Here is a 17,475-nt window from a genome sequence, read left to right on the forward strand (position 1 = left end):
CCACCTTTGAACTTGCTGAGCATCGGAACGCAGCTTGGTATCTTCACTTGCACGCCTTACACGCGCGTGGTAGCCGGTCAGGCGTATGCATGCAGAATTAACCTCGGAGCGTATCCTTCTTGTGCTTTATTGAGGAAGGTCGATAGGGCGCCCGCCCAATTTCCCGGAAGAAAAAAGAAGCGGATAAGGTGGAGAAAAAAAAAAATTGCCCAGTAGTTTGAACTTTCTGAAATGAGTTATGTAAATTAATACACGCATAAACGCTTTGTCGAATATATCTTTATTAGGTATTTCAACCGCATATAAAACCATTTTCAATCTCCTGGAATATGTTAACAATGGTAGGAAATAGTTTATCTAAAGTAACTATGCAGCGAACCCAAAACAGTTCCAAAGCACATGGCTGCACACTGTAACCCAGCGGCCTTTGAGTCCACATACTCTGGGCGCTTTCTCTTTTACCATTGTCCAGGCACAGACGACCTCGGCAGCGTACGCGACACACGGTGGGCGTCAAGACGAAGCTTTGGACTCTGTGAACGATACACACGATGCACTCGGCAAAAGGAGCAGGGCGCCACCGAAGACTGTTCGAGATCACAGCGCGCGGTGGCAGAAACACCTTCACAGGAAAATATGGCGACGCTGCTCACCCGCAGACTCACTCAGATCGGCGCGCACCGCTAGCTTCAGTCCATCGCCATCGGTCGAAGCCTGGTGATGAGAAAAACAAAAAACAAAAAGAAAACGCAAAACTTGTTCGCAAAATTCCGTGGGGGTGAACTGCACTTACGCGGCCTTCAAAAGTGCCAGTCAAAGACTAGGAATCCGTGGCAGTGGGTTACGACATCAGGTGGGCGCTTGGAGAGCAGTTTTTACGAGACAAAAGACAGCTTTCGAGGGTTACCAGTTTCAAAAGATATAATCACGCTTCTTCGCACGTCAAGTGGGCTCCACGCTCAGGCACGCTGCACAAGAATGTTCGTAAGTGCAACCCATTTGACGCGCCTTTCTCGCGGAAGCCGTACGATGAGGACTGGTGGGTACAAGCTTGGGCTTTTAACTGGAACGGTGCATGACCGCAGTGATGGGGCACCCGTGATAGTTCTTCGGATAATGCGTACACTGATGAGGTTGACAGGGAAGCTTTCCCTGAAACTGCCCAAATCTAATGATAGGAGTTAGAGAAGAGCTGGCGCAAGGTTTGTAAAAATGTCGGATCCGGTTTCACTCCTTTTCTCTGCTTACTCCTTTTTCTTGAAGCATGTTTGGTTCATGTTTTTTGGCGGGCCTTCTGCCATCCACTTAATGCATTTCACGTCCCCAGAACGTGTTGTATGTGCTGCGTGCGCTATAGTAGAGGGAAAACAGCTGCCTCGGGTGCGAAAGCTCTGAAGTAAAACTGTCTCGTAGAAGCGTCCAGAATGAGCCAGTTTCTAGTGCCTCATTTGCTCGCTGATAACGCAATACATAGTTGCCCCTCTGCTTGTTTACCCGCGAAAATAAGTTTGGAGAAAGCTAGGAGTAGGAAATTTTCTGGTCCCTGTACAAATAGGAAAGAAGCGCCAGAAATGCCCCGTAGTTAGTTGCGCAACTACATTTCCTAGGAAGACGGCAAAGATCTCCCGGCTGACTCAGTTAAGTAAAATAAGGTGCATCAGGGTAATGCAAATACCACTGGTACTGTTTCGAAATTTACAGGCGTTCGGTAAAATGTTAACGCTATTCATTACCCTTCTTTGGAGTGAGCTTCAGAGCAATAAGAGGGCTCGTTTTCAGTCAGCGAATGCAGCTATTTCCTTCCTCTGGGCCTTCTTTTCAACGGCGGTCACGCCGAAGCCACAGCCAGAAATAATTGCGCGTTTGTATGTGTCCATATTAAGTTTTGTTTAGAAGAGGAGTTAATGGCGACTATTCGAAAACAACCGCGACGAAGTTTGCCGTTCATTGGCAACGTACAATAAAAGCGAAGTGACCTGAGAATTGTTTCTCTTAGCGGGAGTGTGATATTAGACATTCCACTTTCTTTCTTTGTCCTGCTCAACGGACGGAACCAACAGAAGCTGAATGGCGATATCTGCAACGGGAGCAAAACCTGAACGCTGCGCTTCACTCGCCTCGGTCGAGTTCATTTGACGTCTCTTTTTCTGAGCATGGGTCTGAGCGAACTGCGGGATGAGGCAGCCGAGCGGCATTTCGGAACCGCCCGAGGGTCACACTTGAATGTCTTCCTGGTCCTTCCTGGAGAGCGTGGACGTTGTTGTGCCATCCGCCGGGTAAGGGTTCATGTTCACCATGAGGGATTCGTAGGGCCGCTCCCGTGGCTTTGTCCTGGTCAGGCTCTGTGTCCACATCCAACGGGTCAGTGATGGTACAGGATGGCGGCCCATGCGCCATTTCAGGGCACGTTCGGTAAAGGGAAGGGAAGAAGAGAGAATACGAACAAATGAAAATTATAAATAAATTATCGACGCAGAGAAAAGTCGCAAATCGAACAGGCGAAAAGAAAAAATGAAAGTGTGAAGGGAGATGAAAATTACGCTATGGGGCCCGGTTATCTGTTCGCGGCCTCCTGCACGAGCTAGCGAAGTTTCCTGTGCGCAGGTAGGCTCGTTCTTTGATAGTAACAGGGTTTGATGCTTTGAGAGAACGCTATGGGCGGCACCCTTTTAAAGTTCAAAATGAAATAGCTTCCGCGTATGTCAAAATCACTGACAAAGAAAGAAATACGAACGTCAGCATTAAATAAAATACGAGGCACAGACGACCCAATGCGCGACAAATTTGGTATACTTGATATATACTTTCTCTTACCCGGTGCCGGCCACAATCTTACCAGGCAACTAATTCCACGTTCTCGTTAAGCCCTTGGACTGTTTTTTTTTTTTTTAATTTGGCGGCAAGGAACAAGAGAACCAACAGGGCACGAAAAGCGGTGTGTTGAAAGCTTCGGAGTTGAGTCATACTAGCATAGGCGCGGTTTTGATGGAAGCCAAGGCCGTTAAGGGTGCGGTTAAGCCAACAAGAAAAGGACGAGTAAGCGCTAACTGCACTGCACGCACTTCCCGTCCGGTACCGTATCAGCCAAAAGCAATTTACTTGCGGTCAGCTCCCGTCCATGCCCAGCTTTCGCGGGAACTCAGGTCGCCATTAGATCGTTACGGCCGCTACCTCCATACGTGACGAATTACAAAGAAAATCTCCGGGCCTTCGTGGTACTTGGAACAGTGCCATGCTACTAACCGAGCGGAAGTTTTCGGCATCCCCGCGATGATCGCTCGGTATATAGCCTTCACCCTTCACCTTTCGAGATATATTAGCGCGAAGCTCCCGCGGGCGAGGCTGAGTGCGACGCGCGGGCCTATCGCGCCTCGCCCATTAACGGTTCAGCGGCTTCTCCGCGGCTAGGCCGGTGAAAGCCGGAGGGATCGATCCATTGACTGGCATGCTCCGATTGCAGCAAGACAGCCTCTGGTCCGTGGGTCTATACATGTATATATATATATATTTTTTGACACGCTGCATCAATGGCTCCGTGACCTTGTCACAGAGCAACTCGAGCGATTTGTGGGTTGATACACTGTCGGCCACGCTTATGTCGCCTACCAACCTCTAGCAAGCATCGTTTGCAAACAAGACAGTTCATAGCGCAAGGCCGCCAGGTACCGCATCGTGAAACAGAGTAGATGTGGGATTTATAAGATCCCACATCCACTATCTTGACATCTCTTGACAGTTCATCGATAGAATGTACATACAGTCGTTTGCTTTTACATTGCCTGTTGCTTTCTTTTGCTGGTAGAATTCAAGGAAGGAATAAGGAAACTTTGCTTAATATTTCATGCAAGTACTTCGGCGGGCTTTAACTGCTCTTTGTAAACGAATAACAGCTGACTCCTTGTAGAGTAAGCGTTATGTTCTAATAAATGCGATGCCAACGGTATTTTGTTCTTTTATCCGAGGAAGACAAAATTTAATCTAGGTTCCTCATGCGCAGCCGTCCCGCCGCGGTAGCGCAGCGGTTACGGCGCTAGACTGCCGTACCCAAGACTTGCAGGATCGAATCAGGGCCGCTGCGGCCACTTTTCGATGGAGGCGAAAAGCAAGGCGTCCGAGTGTTATGCAGTGTCAGTGCACGTTAAAGATCCCCAGGCGGGCGGTCGAATTTTCCAGAGCCCTCCTTTACGGCGTCTCCATAGCCTGAGTAGCTTTGGGATTTTAAACCCCACTAACCAAACCAAACATGCGCTGTCATTTATTTTAGTGGTATAACGAAAATATCACCGCAGCTGCTTCTTACAAGAGTAATTTTGTGTCCCAAATTAGTCAGCCCACCGGCCACAGGAGCATATGTGTCCTTATCAACTGTGCTTCGTTATTATGCGCATACGTCAGTCATGCGTTAAAGCATGCAGAAGAGCTGGCGCAAGGTTTGTAAAAATGTCGGATCCGGTTTCACTCCTTTTCTCTGCTTCCTCCTTTTTCTTGAAGCATGCTTGGTTCATGTTTTTTTTTTTTTTTGTCGGGCCTTCTGCCATCCACTTAAAGCATTTCACGTCCCCAGAACGTGTTGTATGTGCTGCATGCGCTACAGTAGAGGGAAAACAGCTTGGCGCGTTTTGCATGACTGGTTGCCTGCTGTTATTTTTTTTGTTGACAAAAGCCTCTCTATATTCTCGTTTTACTGTTACGCGCACACTGCTTATATCGCTATGCTTGATGCGTTAATTGCTAGCGCCAGTTTGGTGGCATACACTGCAGAATCATTTGTGGAGATCATTCGTTGTTTGCTTTTACTTTTGGACCTTCCGTGCTGATAATACCGCGAAACATTGATTTGAATGAAAACGAACCAGGTGCAGAAAATAGACCTATTTGTAAGTGAACGCTAGTTTTGCTTGCGTCTTTCTCAACATTGCTTCTGTTGTGTATTGCCGGTCTCTCCGCTCTACATAGTGTGGAAGAAGGCCAGGTTGAGAGGGCAAGGTCGAGACGGCAAGGCAAGGGATGCCGTGTCTGGCGTTTATTCCGATGGACAAAACCCAAGCGCGTGCCGGAGCCGGCGCCGCGGGACGATGATGATGGTATGTACAAATGAAAGAAGATGCGTGGAGGGCTCACAATAGTTCTAACATCGTGAACGAAGGCATTAGTTAATATACCTCGTGGGTTTTAATGTTTTCTATTTAGAAAGCTAAAGTAAATATGTTACACTGAAATGAAAGACCTAAATGTCCTCTTTCCCAGAAGCACACCATATTTCGACAGAGATACTAGCGCAAGATGTATATGCATTACATGATCATTTGTGCAGCGGCCACACGGGGATTTTCGATCGTGGTCAAGACGGTCGGGGCCGAATTTATTGCACATCTGCCGTTGCTACACAACCAATTCAATCGCAATCAAGCTTGACCCGGCACGACCCCACTCCGTTTCCTGAAACGCTACTGTAGACTCGCGTTCAGGGAGCAGGCTAATGCAAAATAAACACGAAATATGAGAAACGGTATTAGTGTTTGGCGCGCGTTTGTGATATGACCTCTTGGTTTTTATAAATTGTGTTTCTGTTCACTTTTTCTCGTTACAAAGCCTTTTTTATTCTACCCCCTTTTCCACAGCCACGTGGGCACGCAGCGGCACCAGTCTCTTTGCAGGTCACCCCATCGATTCGTACCGTAAGTGGGAAAGCGCAGTATGGCGTTGCAAATGGAGCGCTCTCGAACTTCATTCGGGACCTTATGTAGCCGGGGGAAAGGTAGTTTCTGCATGCCATCGTGTAAGGAGGAGGAAGGCCGTTTTCCATAACTTACTTTACGGACCAGACTACCCCACCGGGGTGGCGCAGTGGTTACGGCGCTCGACTACTGTTCCCAAGGACGCGGGATCGAATCCCGGCCTCGGCGGCAGCTTTTCGATGGAGGCGAAAAGCAAGGCGTCCGTGTGCTGTGCGATGTCAGTGCACGTTAAAGAACCCCAGGAGATCGAAATTTCCGGAGTCCTCCATCCACTACGGCGTATCTCGTAGCCTGAGTTGCTTTGGGACGTTAAACCCCACAAACCAACGGACCAGACCTTGCGCCGCCGGACTCCCGATTCAGTGCAAAAGTGAAGGGTACGCGCTCGCGCCCCACAGTAAGCGCAGCGCGCGCCGCTAGTGTCGTCATCTGCTCTCATCCTTCTACAGCGGCATGCATACACTAGCCTGCACTATAGTGCTTCGGTGGCGTAAGTGTTTCTTATCCGATGGGGACTACATTTAAGGTCATGTGCCCCTCGTAACCAGGTTCTGCACTGCGCATGCGCGCACTGCCGCGGAGGGCTTACCAAGTTACCGGGTGGACCAGGAAAGCGTCTGCCGGCATCGCATGTTCCCGCCGTAGAAGTGGATTCTGCCTAGAATGCCGGTGAACTTTCATGCGTTCAACGGAACGCTGGTTGTATTCGATGCAATGCTCGGTAGCCCGCACCGCCCAAGCCTAAATGCCACCGCCGTTCGCCACTTCGAACCGCCCGCCCATATAATAGTTTATTCTCTGCCAGTTCTTTCTCAGCCATGAGCGACGCAACCTGTAAAAGTCCTTCGTCTGCCGCTGCGTACCCAGTTACTCCGCCTAGTGCCACCGTCGCCTTTCCTGTTGTAGCGCAGTCCACATATGCGTTTAGATCAAGAACTGTTAATGGAGTGTTTCTTAAAGAAAGAAAATGTGTGAAAAAAATTTCGTAATTGTACATACATGTCTTGCCGGAATTCTTTGCCTCAATCTATAGAAAAGTTGAAAAGCTGATGAGCTGCGCTAAAATTTCCCATTACGAAGTAACGTAATCGTCGGCAATTTTTTGAACGTCCTTTGCATAAAATTCGTCGACAGGGAGGTGCAAAAGGTGCAGTTTAATTTCTCAATGCCCGTGGAGCTTTTATTATTATTTTTAAAGATATTTCTAACGTCGAGTTTTCCCATACACGACGTACGCCCATCTGGGCTCCCGACTTCGGCAAAGAAGCACTAGGGTGCCTCGACGCCTTCGCCTAGAGGCACGGACGAGGGACGCACCTGCCGGCTGATGTAAATGTTGTTTGAGCGGTGATCCTTGAGGTCCGACCGCCTTTTGAGCGTGTTCCTGCCGTCGAGGTGGTTCTGGCAGCCGGCGCCGTCAGCGGTGCCCTCGTCCGCCGTGGCTCCCTCTGCAGTGCCGCCTCCGCCACTGTGCAACACGTCGTAGGGCATCGCGTACGGGTGCCGATCGTCCTCCGTTTCCACTACTGCGCGTGCAAAGAGGGGAAGCGTGGTGTCAGGTGGAAAAGCCGCCCAGTATGTTGCGAGTATGATTTACATTCAGTATTGCTCGTCAGCGACCTTTCAGCTGTGTGCGGGACATATCCATGTCCCACAATAGCGGTTCCTCGCAGTACTGTTCGATTGGTTATATAATGTTTCCGCGGAATGTGCTATTCATTCAGAGTGTCAAGCGATACCTGCCGACTTTGAATGGTCATTACCATTACCATTACCAGCGTGAACAATGGTAAGCACCGTCTCTGTTGCTGGCTCTTACAGTGAGGTTCACGTAAATCCGCAGGATTCATTTTATTAAAAACGAAATCACTCAGGTCACATTCCTAATACTTTAATTATGGGCGTAAGCGTAAAAGAAATTGTTTTATATGAATTAAATGCATAAGTTAGTTGGAAATTTTTAAAATGCTGCTAATTTTCAACTGAATTCTTAAAGACACGTTTCCTAGAGACACGTGAAAACTTTTACACAGAAAGTTCATTCACTGGTTAAAAGACCATTTATTTTTTGACCGCAAGTGCACTTCAAGACGTTGCTGTGGAACGAGAGTAAGGAAATGCTTGAGTGCTGCAATAAACCCCGAACGACGTGACATTCAACGACAGCTCTGTTCAGAGTAATAAAAAAAGAAAATGGTCTAGAATAATGTGAGCTAAGTTTAAACACCTGCAGCACGAGTGCCTGCTTTGAAAACCCAGTGTCTCGCAGCGCAAATGTACTAGGCGTTCTTGCGGCCTGACAAAATACAGGCGCAGCCGCAGTCTAGGGCACCTGAAATGTACCACACGGTCAGTTTAAGGCAAGAGGTTACACTAAATGGAATTTCTCTTAACGCTCTTCTCTTGATGCCTCATGACTTTCTAAATTAAATTTCCTACCCGTGTCAGGCAATAAAAAAAGTAAGGAATTCCGCACAAATAATTAGTTACCCAGCACCAAATACTGCTTCGCGCAATAGATTATCTATTCGGTTACTGTTTAAGCTTCGCTCGTGCAGAGTGAAACAATGTAATTTCCAACTCGAGTTCTGGTAGAGAAAACGTTCGGTGTATATTGGGTGTGTCTCATAACTCGTGTCAAGGGGCAGTAATATCATACAGCATATGCTGCGGGAAAATCGAAAGCTAGTGAGGTATTAAACAACTCCGTTGGCGGTGGACTAAGCATGCAGGTGTACACTCTACGCTTCACATATGGCCAAATTATTAGTGAATTTAGAGCCTATATGAGTATGCTTCTAAATATTTAAATCATTTGTAAGGCGAATTCATTTTTAGGCTCCTTAATGCACACAGGTAGTTTCAAGCAGAAAATTAAGGTGTGCATGTTGAAAAAAAAAAAAAAAAAAAAGATGGATGATGTTTGTTGCCTTGTGTTTCCATCATGTGAAGTCCAGCGTATCCGTTTAGTCCCTGCAGGGGGATTGACTTGATACTCTAGAACTCCCGTGGCGGGGATCGACAGCATTTTGCTGTTGGCGCAGCAAGTACAAACTGTCGCTCGAGCGGCAGAAGAATTCACTTGCACATTTAGCGCTCACCATGCTACCTTATGGAGAAATTATTGCACAAAATGCCAGATCTAAAAGAGGGTCACTTGACAAGAAAACGACCGTAACGCTTTTGGTCAGGCTCTTAACTGTGTACACCAAGGAGTGCTAGTCGGGGCATTTCCTTCGCTAACCGGCGACAGAATGAAGTACAGTGTGCGTTAGAAACAGTTGTCTGTATAAGCCTATGCCCGAGCCTTGTTGGGAGAGTGGCGCATGTATTGGCGAAGCGTGGTGCTGACCTTACCGGGCCTCTGCGCGTAGATGGACTGTCCTGCGGGGAAGCGGCTGTTCATCTGCGAGGCCGAGTGGTGCATACCGTCCTCGCAGCGGGCCATGCACTCGGCCGTATTTGCAAGGTCCTTCATGTCGACCACTTCCTCCGAGTACGTGGCCCGAAGATCAGGCCGGCCGCCTGCGAGGGTATATGACAATGAGGCATATTTGTGGGTGCGGTATAGAGGCGGACGCCGCACAACCACTTTAGACCCGGCTACGCAGAATTTTTCTCAATATGCTGGGCAGTGAAATCGCAGCTGCAGCAGCCACAGTCTGAGGTTTGCTCCCATACAGAAGCCTGCTTGTCGGCTACTTCTAAGACCTGTCCAAATCACGGCCAAAGTTGCGATGTTTCCCACCTATTCGGTAGCTCTAAAAAAAGTTGGGAGTCAGCGAGAGCATGTTTTATGATCGGGGTGAAAAAAATGAAGCAAGTGAACTCACCTGAGTAACTGCAGGGATTATAACTCACCTTTAATCACTCGGAAACACTCGCAAAAGTGAAACGAGCGCGCATAAGCACGCATTAAATCGAAGAGAGGCGGTTTATTAATTTTAATTCTGCGCAGCCCTGTATTACGTCGTCCCTCAAAGCCTGAGCCGCTCTTCGGGACGTTAAAATAACGGACCGAGTGCCGTCTTCTGTGCTTCGGATATGCCAGAAGTTTCTGCAGATAGTGCAATTCATTTCACAGCGCACAGGTAAAGATGAAGAAATATACTTCAGTCATGTTTCGTAACTTAAATTACCGTATCCCGCAAATCATACTTTACAACCTGAACCTCAATAGGTATATAGGCATCGACCACATAAAACAATCGGGGATGCGACCCCGTGTTTCGCGAGGTACGCGCCGTAAGCTCAGCCGTCTAATACCCCGCACCCGGCGACGCATATTTCCTGGCCATTGCATTTGCGCGCACGATGGCGCAAGGTCGCAGTCTCTTTCCTCTCTGCGCTATAAGCTCTTCAACTATCTCGGCCGAAGTTTGGCTTGGTTCGGCTTGTCGGTTTCAACGTCCCAAAGCGACTCAGGCTATGAGACACGCCGTAGTGAAGGTCTCCGGAAATTTCCACCACCTGGGGTTCTTTAATGTGCACTGACATCGCACAGCACACGGGCGCCTTGCTATTCGCCCCCATCGGAAAGCGGCCGCCGAGGCCGGGATTAGATCCCGCATCTTTGGGAACAGTAGTCGAGCACCCTAACCACTGCGCCACCCCGGCGGGGTATATCTCGGCCGAAGTGTTCGCGTACATCTAGCGGCTAAAAAGTTGATAGCTCAACCTTCACTGAACGATTTCTTGAACGAACGCTCACAAATGCTGTCGAGAATGCCAAGTGGCCACCAAGGGTTCTAACATCAGAGTTTCATTATTGTGAAATGCACAGGCATTATTAGAACCACGATTCACGTTAAGAAAAACGTAGTTAATATAGGGAAGGGCCTATAATATCAGCCCGAAAGGAGTACCGCATTAATTAAGATGTCTGACGCGTGCATGAGCCGCACGCACGATTTCTTATTGAAGTGGTGCGTGCGACACATACACACAACTGTTTTTACGTATGCGTCGCACTTTTATCTCCTCATTGAGCCTCGAGTCTGGAATAGCGTGTCTTCACTTCGAAAGCAGCTCGCTTCTTTAACGCGCTGCCCTGCTTTTCTTTCCCTGCCTTTCCTCCTCATCTTCCTCCTCCTGCTTTTCTCTTTGCTCCTCATATCTCCGAAAAACAGGCGGAAGCTCTAAGAAAACGCATGCGTTAAAAAGTAATCCGCGATACGTATTCATTGCAGTCGAAGAGCGCATTGAGCGGTTAAATCTGTCAGTGATTGATGGCGAACGTAATCTAATGCGAAGCGATAAACTGGAGCATGCCCGTCTCTTGAGCGAGTTGAACATAGTAAAATTAACTATTGATTTACTGTGCTAAATCAGAAGTCTATACGTTAACTGTTTTTGTTTTATACCAAAGCGTTGTTCAGAAATGACCAACAGAGGTGTTATTCCATTTTTCAGACGCTTTCTGCTCAGGCTTCTTTTTAGGCTCTGCAGAGTGATTGAGTGAATGAGCGAGCGAGTGATCGAGTGAGTGAAGGAGGGATTTTCTTTATGAGACACTTGCAGTTTTTTCCCAGCACTGTGAAGAGCTCTTAATGAAGTTGCAAATTTATGCGCTGTTTGTATCTTGAAAGGTAGCAGTTACATACGCACGTCTCCTGCTTGCGTATGTAGCAGCAAGGAAATATTGTGGTGCCTAGCTAACAACCCTGGCAGGCTTGCCTCCTTCAGTCCATGTCCAATGTGAAGGAGCATCCTTTTGACTGAGCCCGATCAGCTGGATCATATAATTACAAAGAAATAAAAAGACAATACAGCACTATAGCTAAAAGCCCTGACCTTGAATGTTTCGATAACCCCTCCCCCCCCCCCCCCCCCCTTCTCGAAATAACTTACTTGTCAGGGGCGCATGCTGTAAAAGCATACTTTATTAAAGGCATTATGCGATTTATTGTAATATCCAATTTCGCTTAATTCTGTATCTTCCTGCTTGTCCGCCGCTCTCATGTCTTTTTCGAGTTCTGTATGAAGCGATTACTATCATGTGGGCGTAAAGCTGGGAGCTCGCCTTCTTCGCAACCAAGAGATTATTACCTGCCGACACTGAGTCGATAGTTCACTGTCACTACATTACTATGAAGGGCATTTAAGCTTGCTGCCTTTACAAAGCATTCACCCAGAAGCTCAACAGTCATGGCATAGCTTGTATGCTTAATCTAGGGTTTGGGTAATCCAGCTCTTCGAAACTATGAGTTGTTTCCTATTAAAAACGTTTGTTCGTGAAAATAGCACAAGCATTACAAAGAGGTTTTGCAATGCGGTCAATGTTAAAAATCGTCACACAATAAAGGAGACTAAAGCTATGTTATTTGAGTCTCTCACGCCACGAGACAGAGGGCAATTTTATTTGAATAAGCACTAACGCTAACCATAAGTCAAATTACTGAACTAATATCGTGCTACCGTGCTTACCCACAACTCGTTTACATATCCGCACCGCATCCTGAAAATCTACTTTTTTTTTTCTGCCACAGTTTGTGCGTGCGTTATCAGGCGACAAGGGCAGAGTGAGGTGCGTGCCTGTCACAGCCAGAACAAGTCCACAGGTAAACACTCTGAGGCAGGTCGATCGAAGTCACTGGATCTTGGCGATTGCTTAGAATTTGAAGGCGAAAATTTTTAGCGTCACGCGTGGGGATTTCACACTGCCTGGAAGAAAAGAAGCAAAATTGACGGCGGAAATACAAGGCCTGAAATGCGTTTTGCGGACCCCGTGCGCGCGGCAATCGTCGCTAGCCAACCGTGTCTGCGGATACGTTTCCGAGATTCTTTGAAGGCCTCACGCACAACTGCCACAACTGAAATGAAATGCAGACACGCTATAGAGCCTGCTTTCTTTTTGTTTCTGTACATTTAGAGCTGTGCATCTACCGTCCCTAGATTTTCCTCTTTCCTAAATGCTGGTGATTGACGAAATGGCAGCACCTTCTGCAATGCACGGAATAACTTCTAAAATTTGAGCTGTAAGACACTGTATACAATGAATGGCATGATATTTACTTAGGCCCCCCCCCCCCCCCCCCCCCCCCCCTTCCGAGGCTCCTCAGCGCGCACCATAAAATTTGGCATTTGGCAAGCTTTTACTCATTAACCTTTCTTTACCAAAATGAGACCGCCGCGGTCTGGGCTGAATTTGCGAACCTGGGCTCGTCTTGCTCCTGCGGAACAAAAATATGTCGGCGCGAAATCAAACCTCTGCCACGGTGTAAAGAACTGCGTTTCATGTACTGCCTCTCCCTGACTATCCCTAATCAAGTAGCGGCTTCAAAAGTGAAAAAAGGAACAATCACAGGATAAAAAATTAAGGGGACTGCTCAAGCCTCGGTTTAGGATCAGACTCGATAGCACTTTGAACATCGCTTTTTCCATTCCATGAATTTTTGAAGAACATTTTTTTTTTTGGTGAAAGGAAGGCGTAGTTTTGCTTCACTTCTAGGTGGACGCCTACGCTTGCAGTTAACGGCATACCATTAAAGACACATATGTCGCCAGACCAGAAAGTAGCCTCCAGTTTTTATAGCAGATATTTGCTGAATCAGAAGTGAAATGGTGTGAAACCACTCTGAACGTTGTACAAAGAAGTGTTGCGTCATAAGTTTGACACAAAATCCCGTGTGTATTTCTTCCGGTACGTCTGGAACGATGCCAAGATTTCCCCCGACATTTCCTAGGTGCGGCGAAGGCTTTTCGACACACTGAGCCCATATATAGTATACGTTCGCGTAATGCTTGCCTCCAGTTCACTGGAAGCAGGTTTGGATGCAAAAACGCGTACTCGTACATTTTCTCAGCACTTATTATACAGGAACCGGGATATTAGAGAAGTGAGCTAAAGTGCGTCTCACACAAGCAGGGCTGGAGGAAAACACTAACGACATGCAACGCGCCGGTTCATTGTTGCCACTCCCGAGTGGGCTGTACAATCGTACGCTTTGTGCATAGCAGAACGGCCTTGTTCTTCAGTGCCTTGCGATATAAAATACATGCACACTTATCAGGGCTGCTCTCGGCGATGAGGCCATTGTTACAGCACTGCGTGATCGTGGACTGCGCAAATATCAAAGAAGTCAGAAACAGGTTGCCGACAGCGAATGTGGGAAGCACGCAACGACTAAGTTCGAGTGTGATCGTGATATGTTTCTGCCTCACCGCTTCACCGCGGATCCTGAGACTAAAATCGCCACCGGGCAGATTTGGTACCGACATACATCTCTCGAATATGTTCTACCCGTTTCGTGGACAGGAGTTGCATGAAACAAAATCCGCTGCCGATTTTGAAAATGGGCTATGAGGGGCGTTGAGGGCTCTGGATTAATTTAGACCATGTGAGATTCTTTAGCGCGCACTGACATCGCACAACACACGGGTGCCTTATGATTTCTGCCTCTTATGCGGCTGAGATTGAACGCACGTCCTCCGGCTCAGGGTCCGCATAATGTGGCACGTATTTCTAATTATTTCGTGCGATATGAAGGGAGCGCTCTATCAAGTAATATTAGATACTGTCGAGAGAAAATACACTGCATGGAACGGGTTGTACTACGCGGTTATCAGAGCGGCGATAAACGGAAAGCATCTCTCCGTAGCAAATCTGAGGGAAAGGGTGGCATTCGAGGGCGGCATCTGAGACGAGAGCGGCATTCTGCGGTCGGTAGCTGCGCGTACGCTTCTTTCGCTGTGCCCGTGTGCTCATACATTTATAATACATAATTCGAAATATGTGCTTCACGAAAGATACAACAGCGACATCCCTCGATATAATGAGAGTGCATGCGGTCAGTCGAAGCGGAGCGCGGCCCATCGCAGTCGAGCCATCGACAACTGTTGCTTCCAAACGCTTCCGCCTTGCAGCATGGACGGTGCAGTTTGTTGGGGTCCTCAAACAAAAAGCAACAAAGCATTACGGTGCCGGGCACCTTTCAAGAGCACCGTGCACCATCCGTTGCACACCGCCGCTATCGCAGCGCCAACGGCATATGCAAGCCAAAGAAGGCGAAAATCATCTACAAGCATAAAGACCCTTTTTAAAATTGACATTTCTGTGGATGTTTCGTCTCTAGTTGCGAAGGTCCTATGTTCAATTTGCCGAGCACCAAAACGTACACCAATTAGCTCAAAATCCGAAGCTGTTTGAAGGGATTCAGCTGCCAGCACTGCGCGGTTGAAAAAAAAATTAATTATGGGGGACACTTAACATGTGTCCTTAATGGCGTTACGCGATAGCGTTGGCTATCACGCCACATGCAAAAAGCCCCGCTTTGAAGAGAAACTGCACCATCTTTAAATTTCGATGAACTTCGAGTGGTTGACTGATTATAGCTTGAAGTTTAACTATACGAAATACATGGCGCCAGCATTTCAAGCAATGGCGCAATTAGCGATTAAAACGACGACGGCTATCAGGCTTCTCCTCACAGCACAGCGACGGGTGGGGAGCAAACGATAACGCCATTGACGGTACCAGTATATTTGCTGTCTAGAAACGCTCTGTTTGTAGAAGTAAAAACCCTAGCAAAATTCTAGAAACATTCTTTAGCGGCATCAGAATAGGCCCCGCAGGATGAGGGTGAAAGCAACGAAAATAAAAATGTTACCGTCCGTGATGTCACCACTGAGCTTCTCCGCAGTCTTTCAGTGCTTTGAGAAAAAGCTCGAGCTTTAATCGTTGGTTTCGTCATTAGTTTGAATGCTAGCGCCAAAATATTTTGCATGCCTTATCTGCAGCCTATATGGATTTGAATCCTTGAATATTGCGGAATTGTCGAAAAGTGGTGCAGCTGCCGTATGAGCGTAACTGCGTGGCCTAGGAGTAACGTGAATGCAGGGGTCCTGGCAGGCTGATTCTCATATCAACCTCGAGAGAGCCGAGTTGGTAGCTCCTGCCGAACGTAATGTCAGGAAACCCAGCCAGTGCGCGGTCATGTCAGCCTCCAGCTATAGCGCCTGCCAGGGCCATGCTCGTGATTTTCTGCTCATGACGCCGGCGGATGGCGCCGCTATCGCGTTAAAGTAAGCGATTAGGATGAGAAAGGCCACACGCTAAGTGTTTAAATCAGAGCAAAGAGAAGAGCTGTGCTCACAATGCCTGTCGGAGCAGAGGGACTCCCTGGAGCAGAGGATGCAGCCGACCACGATGACGATGAGCACGACGCAGCTGGAGACCAGGATTGGCACCAGGATCTCCAGGTCTGTCATGCTGGGCAGCGACGAGCGCTTGGGCTGCGACGAGGTGGCCTCCACCGACGCCACGTCTGCGAGAACGTGTCGCGACATTCGGACGAGGAGCTTGTCGCAATCTTGCTATTACACGTGCCTCGGCAGAGGGAGTTTACAAAATGAACGAAGAGAGCATACTGAATTGCCTCGTGGTCTCCTAAGACAGCAGATATATTTAGCTTAGGATTGGGCTAGTTGGTCGTTTCATCTTGCTGCGCGGAAATCACGATCAGGAAAAGTCCGTTCCGGTGTCGAAACAGCCTGCGCGTTTTGAATTACAGATGCTAAATTTGCTCAGGAGTCTCCGAGGGCGTCGGGAACGATTGCCGAGTGGATTAAGGAACTCATTGGTATTTTTTTTAATCTTTAGTTGCGTGTCATCTCACGCATAGGCAACGCGGAAAAGAGGTTTTTAAGGAACGGTGAAGTTTGAATGATTATGCAGGTTGCATTTTAATCAACTTCTCTCCAAATCGAGCTTTCTTAAGCATCACATTTAATTGTGAGGCAACTGTAGAATATTGTAACATATACAGTTATGAACAATGGCGATGACAATGGTTTGATCTTATTATGCATAGCGCAATCCTGTTTATAAACTTTGTCTTGCTCTCGCATTGAGACACAAAAAAAAAAAAAAAATCGGGAGCATTTTGAACAATACATAGTACACAACCGCACGGGTCCCGAGAGAAGATCAGTGGATATATTGACTATTACGGTGAAATCTTACGATATCCCCCCCCCCCCCCCCCAAAAAAAAAAACCCTACGTGCGCAACCTATTTTTCTGAAAAAAAAAAAAAAGTATATTTGCCCAAAATTTCAGGGTATGCTTTATTTATAGTGTGGCTGCAAGACAGATACGTGAAATGGAAACGGAACGGAAAGTCAGTACGACAGTGTCCTCTCCCCGCCCACTCTGCCTAGTCACGACAAGCGTTGGGCAATGTGCAAACGTTCCGGCGCTATCAGAGAGCTAACGAGTGACGCTGCTTGTTTCTTTTTTCTTTTTTTTGTTTCTAATTACGAAACACTTCGCACGAGGAGACGGCGCGCACGGACAGTTTAATAAATAAAAAGAAAGAACACGAAACACCATTCTGTGATGGGTGTAAACACTTTCGTGGCTTTTAATGGCATGCAGTTCATGACGAATGCTAACCGAACGCCCGCTCTCCTATACAGCATTCTGCGTCGCCATGCTTTCCCTCATCACTCGTACCGTTTCGCTCCCCGTGCATTGTGTGCCGGGCAAACCGTCAGCATTATTGCTGCTTACATCATTCATTCACTCATGCAGGTATGGGGGAGGACGAGGGAAAAGTCGTTATTCGATGGCGATCCCCAATGCCCCTAAAACAGCGGCACGAAGGGACGCTTAAATATAGGCATACGCTATGAAAAAAAAAAAAAGTAATACTAAAGAAATAAAGTCAATTTCAACAACCTTTTAGTACGATTTTTTTTTTTGTAGTGATGGACACCTTGAAAATAAAGAGGGGGGC

The 17,475-nt window shown here is 47.5% G+C and overlaps 1 protein-coding gene across 1 annotated transcript in view; it reads right to left on the reverse strand.

The window, feature by feature from the left end:
* Positions 1–2,145: 2,145 nt before the first annotated feature.
* Positions 2,146–17,475, reverse strand: part of LOC146204259 (cell adhesion molecule Dscam1-like) — a 541,302-nt gene continuing 525,972 nt past the window's right edge. The window contains exons 16-19 of the mRNA XM_084589211.1: positions 15,833–16,003; positions 9,096–9,263; positions 7,056–7,264; positions 2,146–2,342 (exon numbers count right to left, since the gene is read on the reverse strand). Of these exons, the coding sequence (XP_084445337.1) occupies positions 2,214–2,342; positions 7,056–7,264; positions 9,096–9,263; positions 15,833–16,003 (677 nt within the window). The 3' untranslated portion in view covers positions 2,146–2,213. The remainder of the gene's footprint in view (positions 2,343–7,055; positions 7,265–9,095; positions 9,264–15,832; positions 16,004–17,475) is intronic.

Source organism: Amblyomma maculatum, chromosome 1 (assembly GCF_055883805.1).
Source record: "Amblyomma maculatum isolate TAMU_Amacu chromosome 1, ASM5588380v1, whole genome shotgun sequence".
Classification (NCBI taxonomy): domain Eukaryota; kingdom Metazoa; phylum Arthropoda; class Arachnida; order Ixodida; family Ixodidae; genus Amblyomma; species Amblyomma maculatum.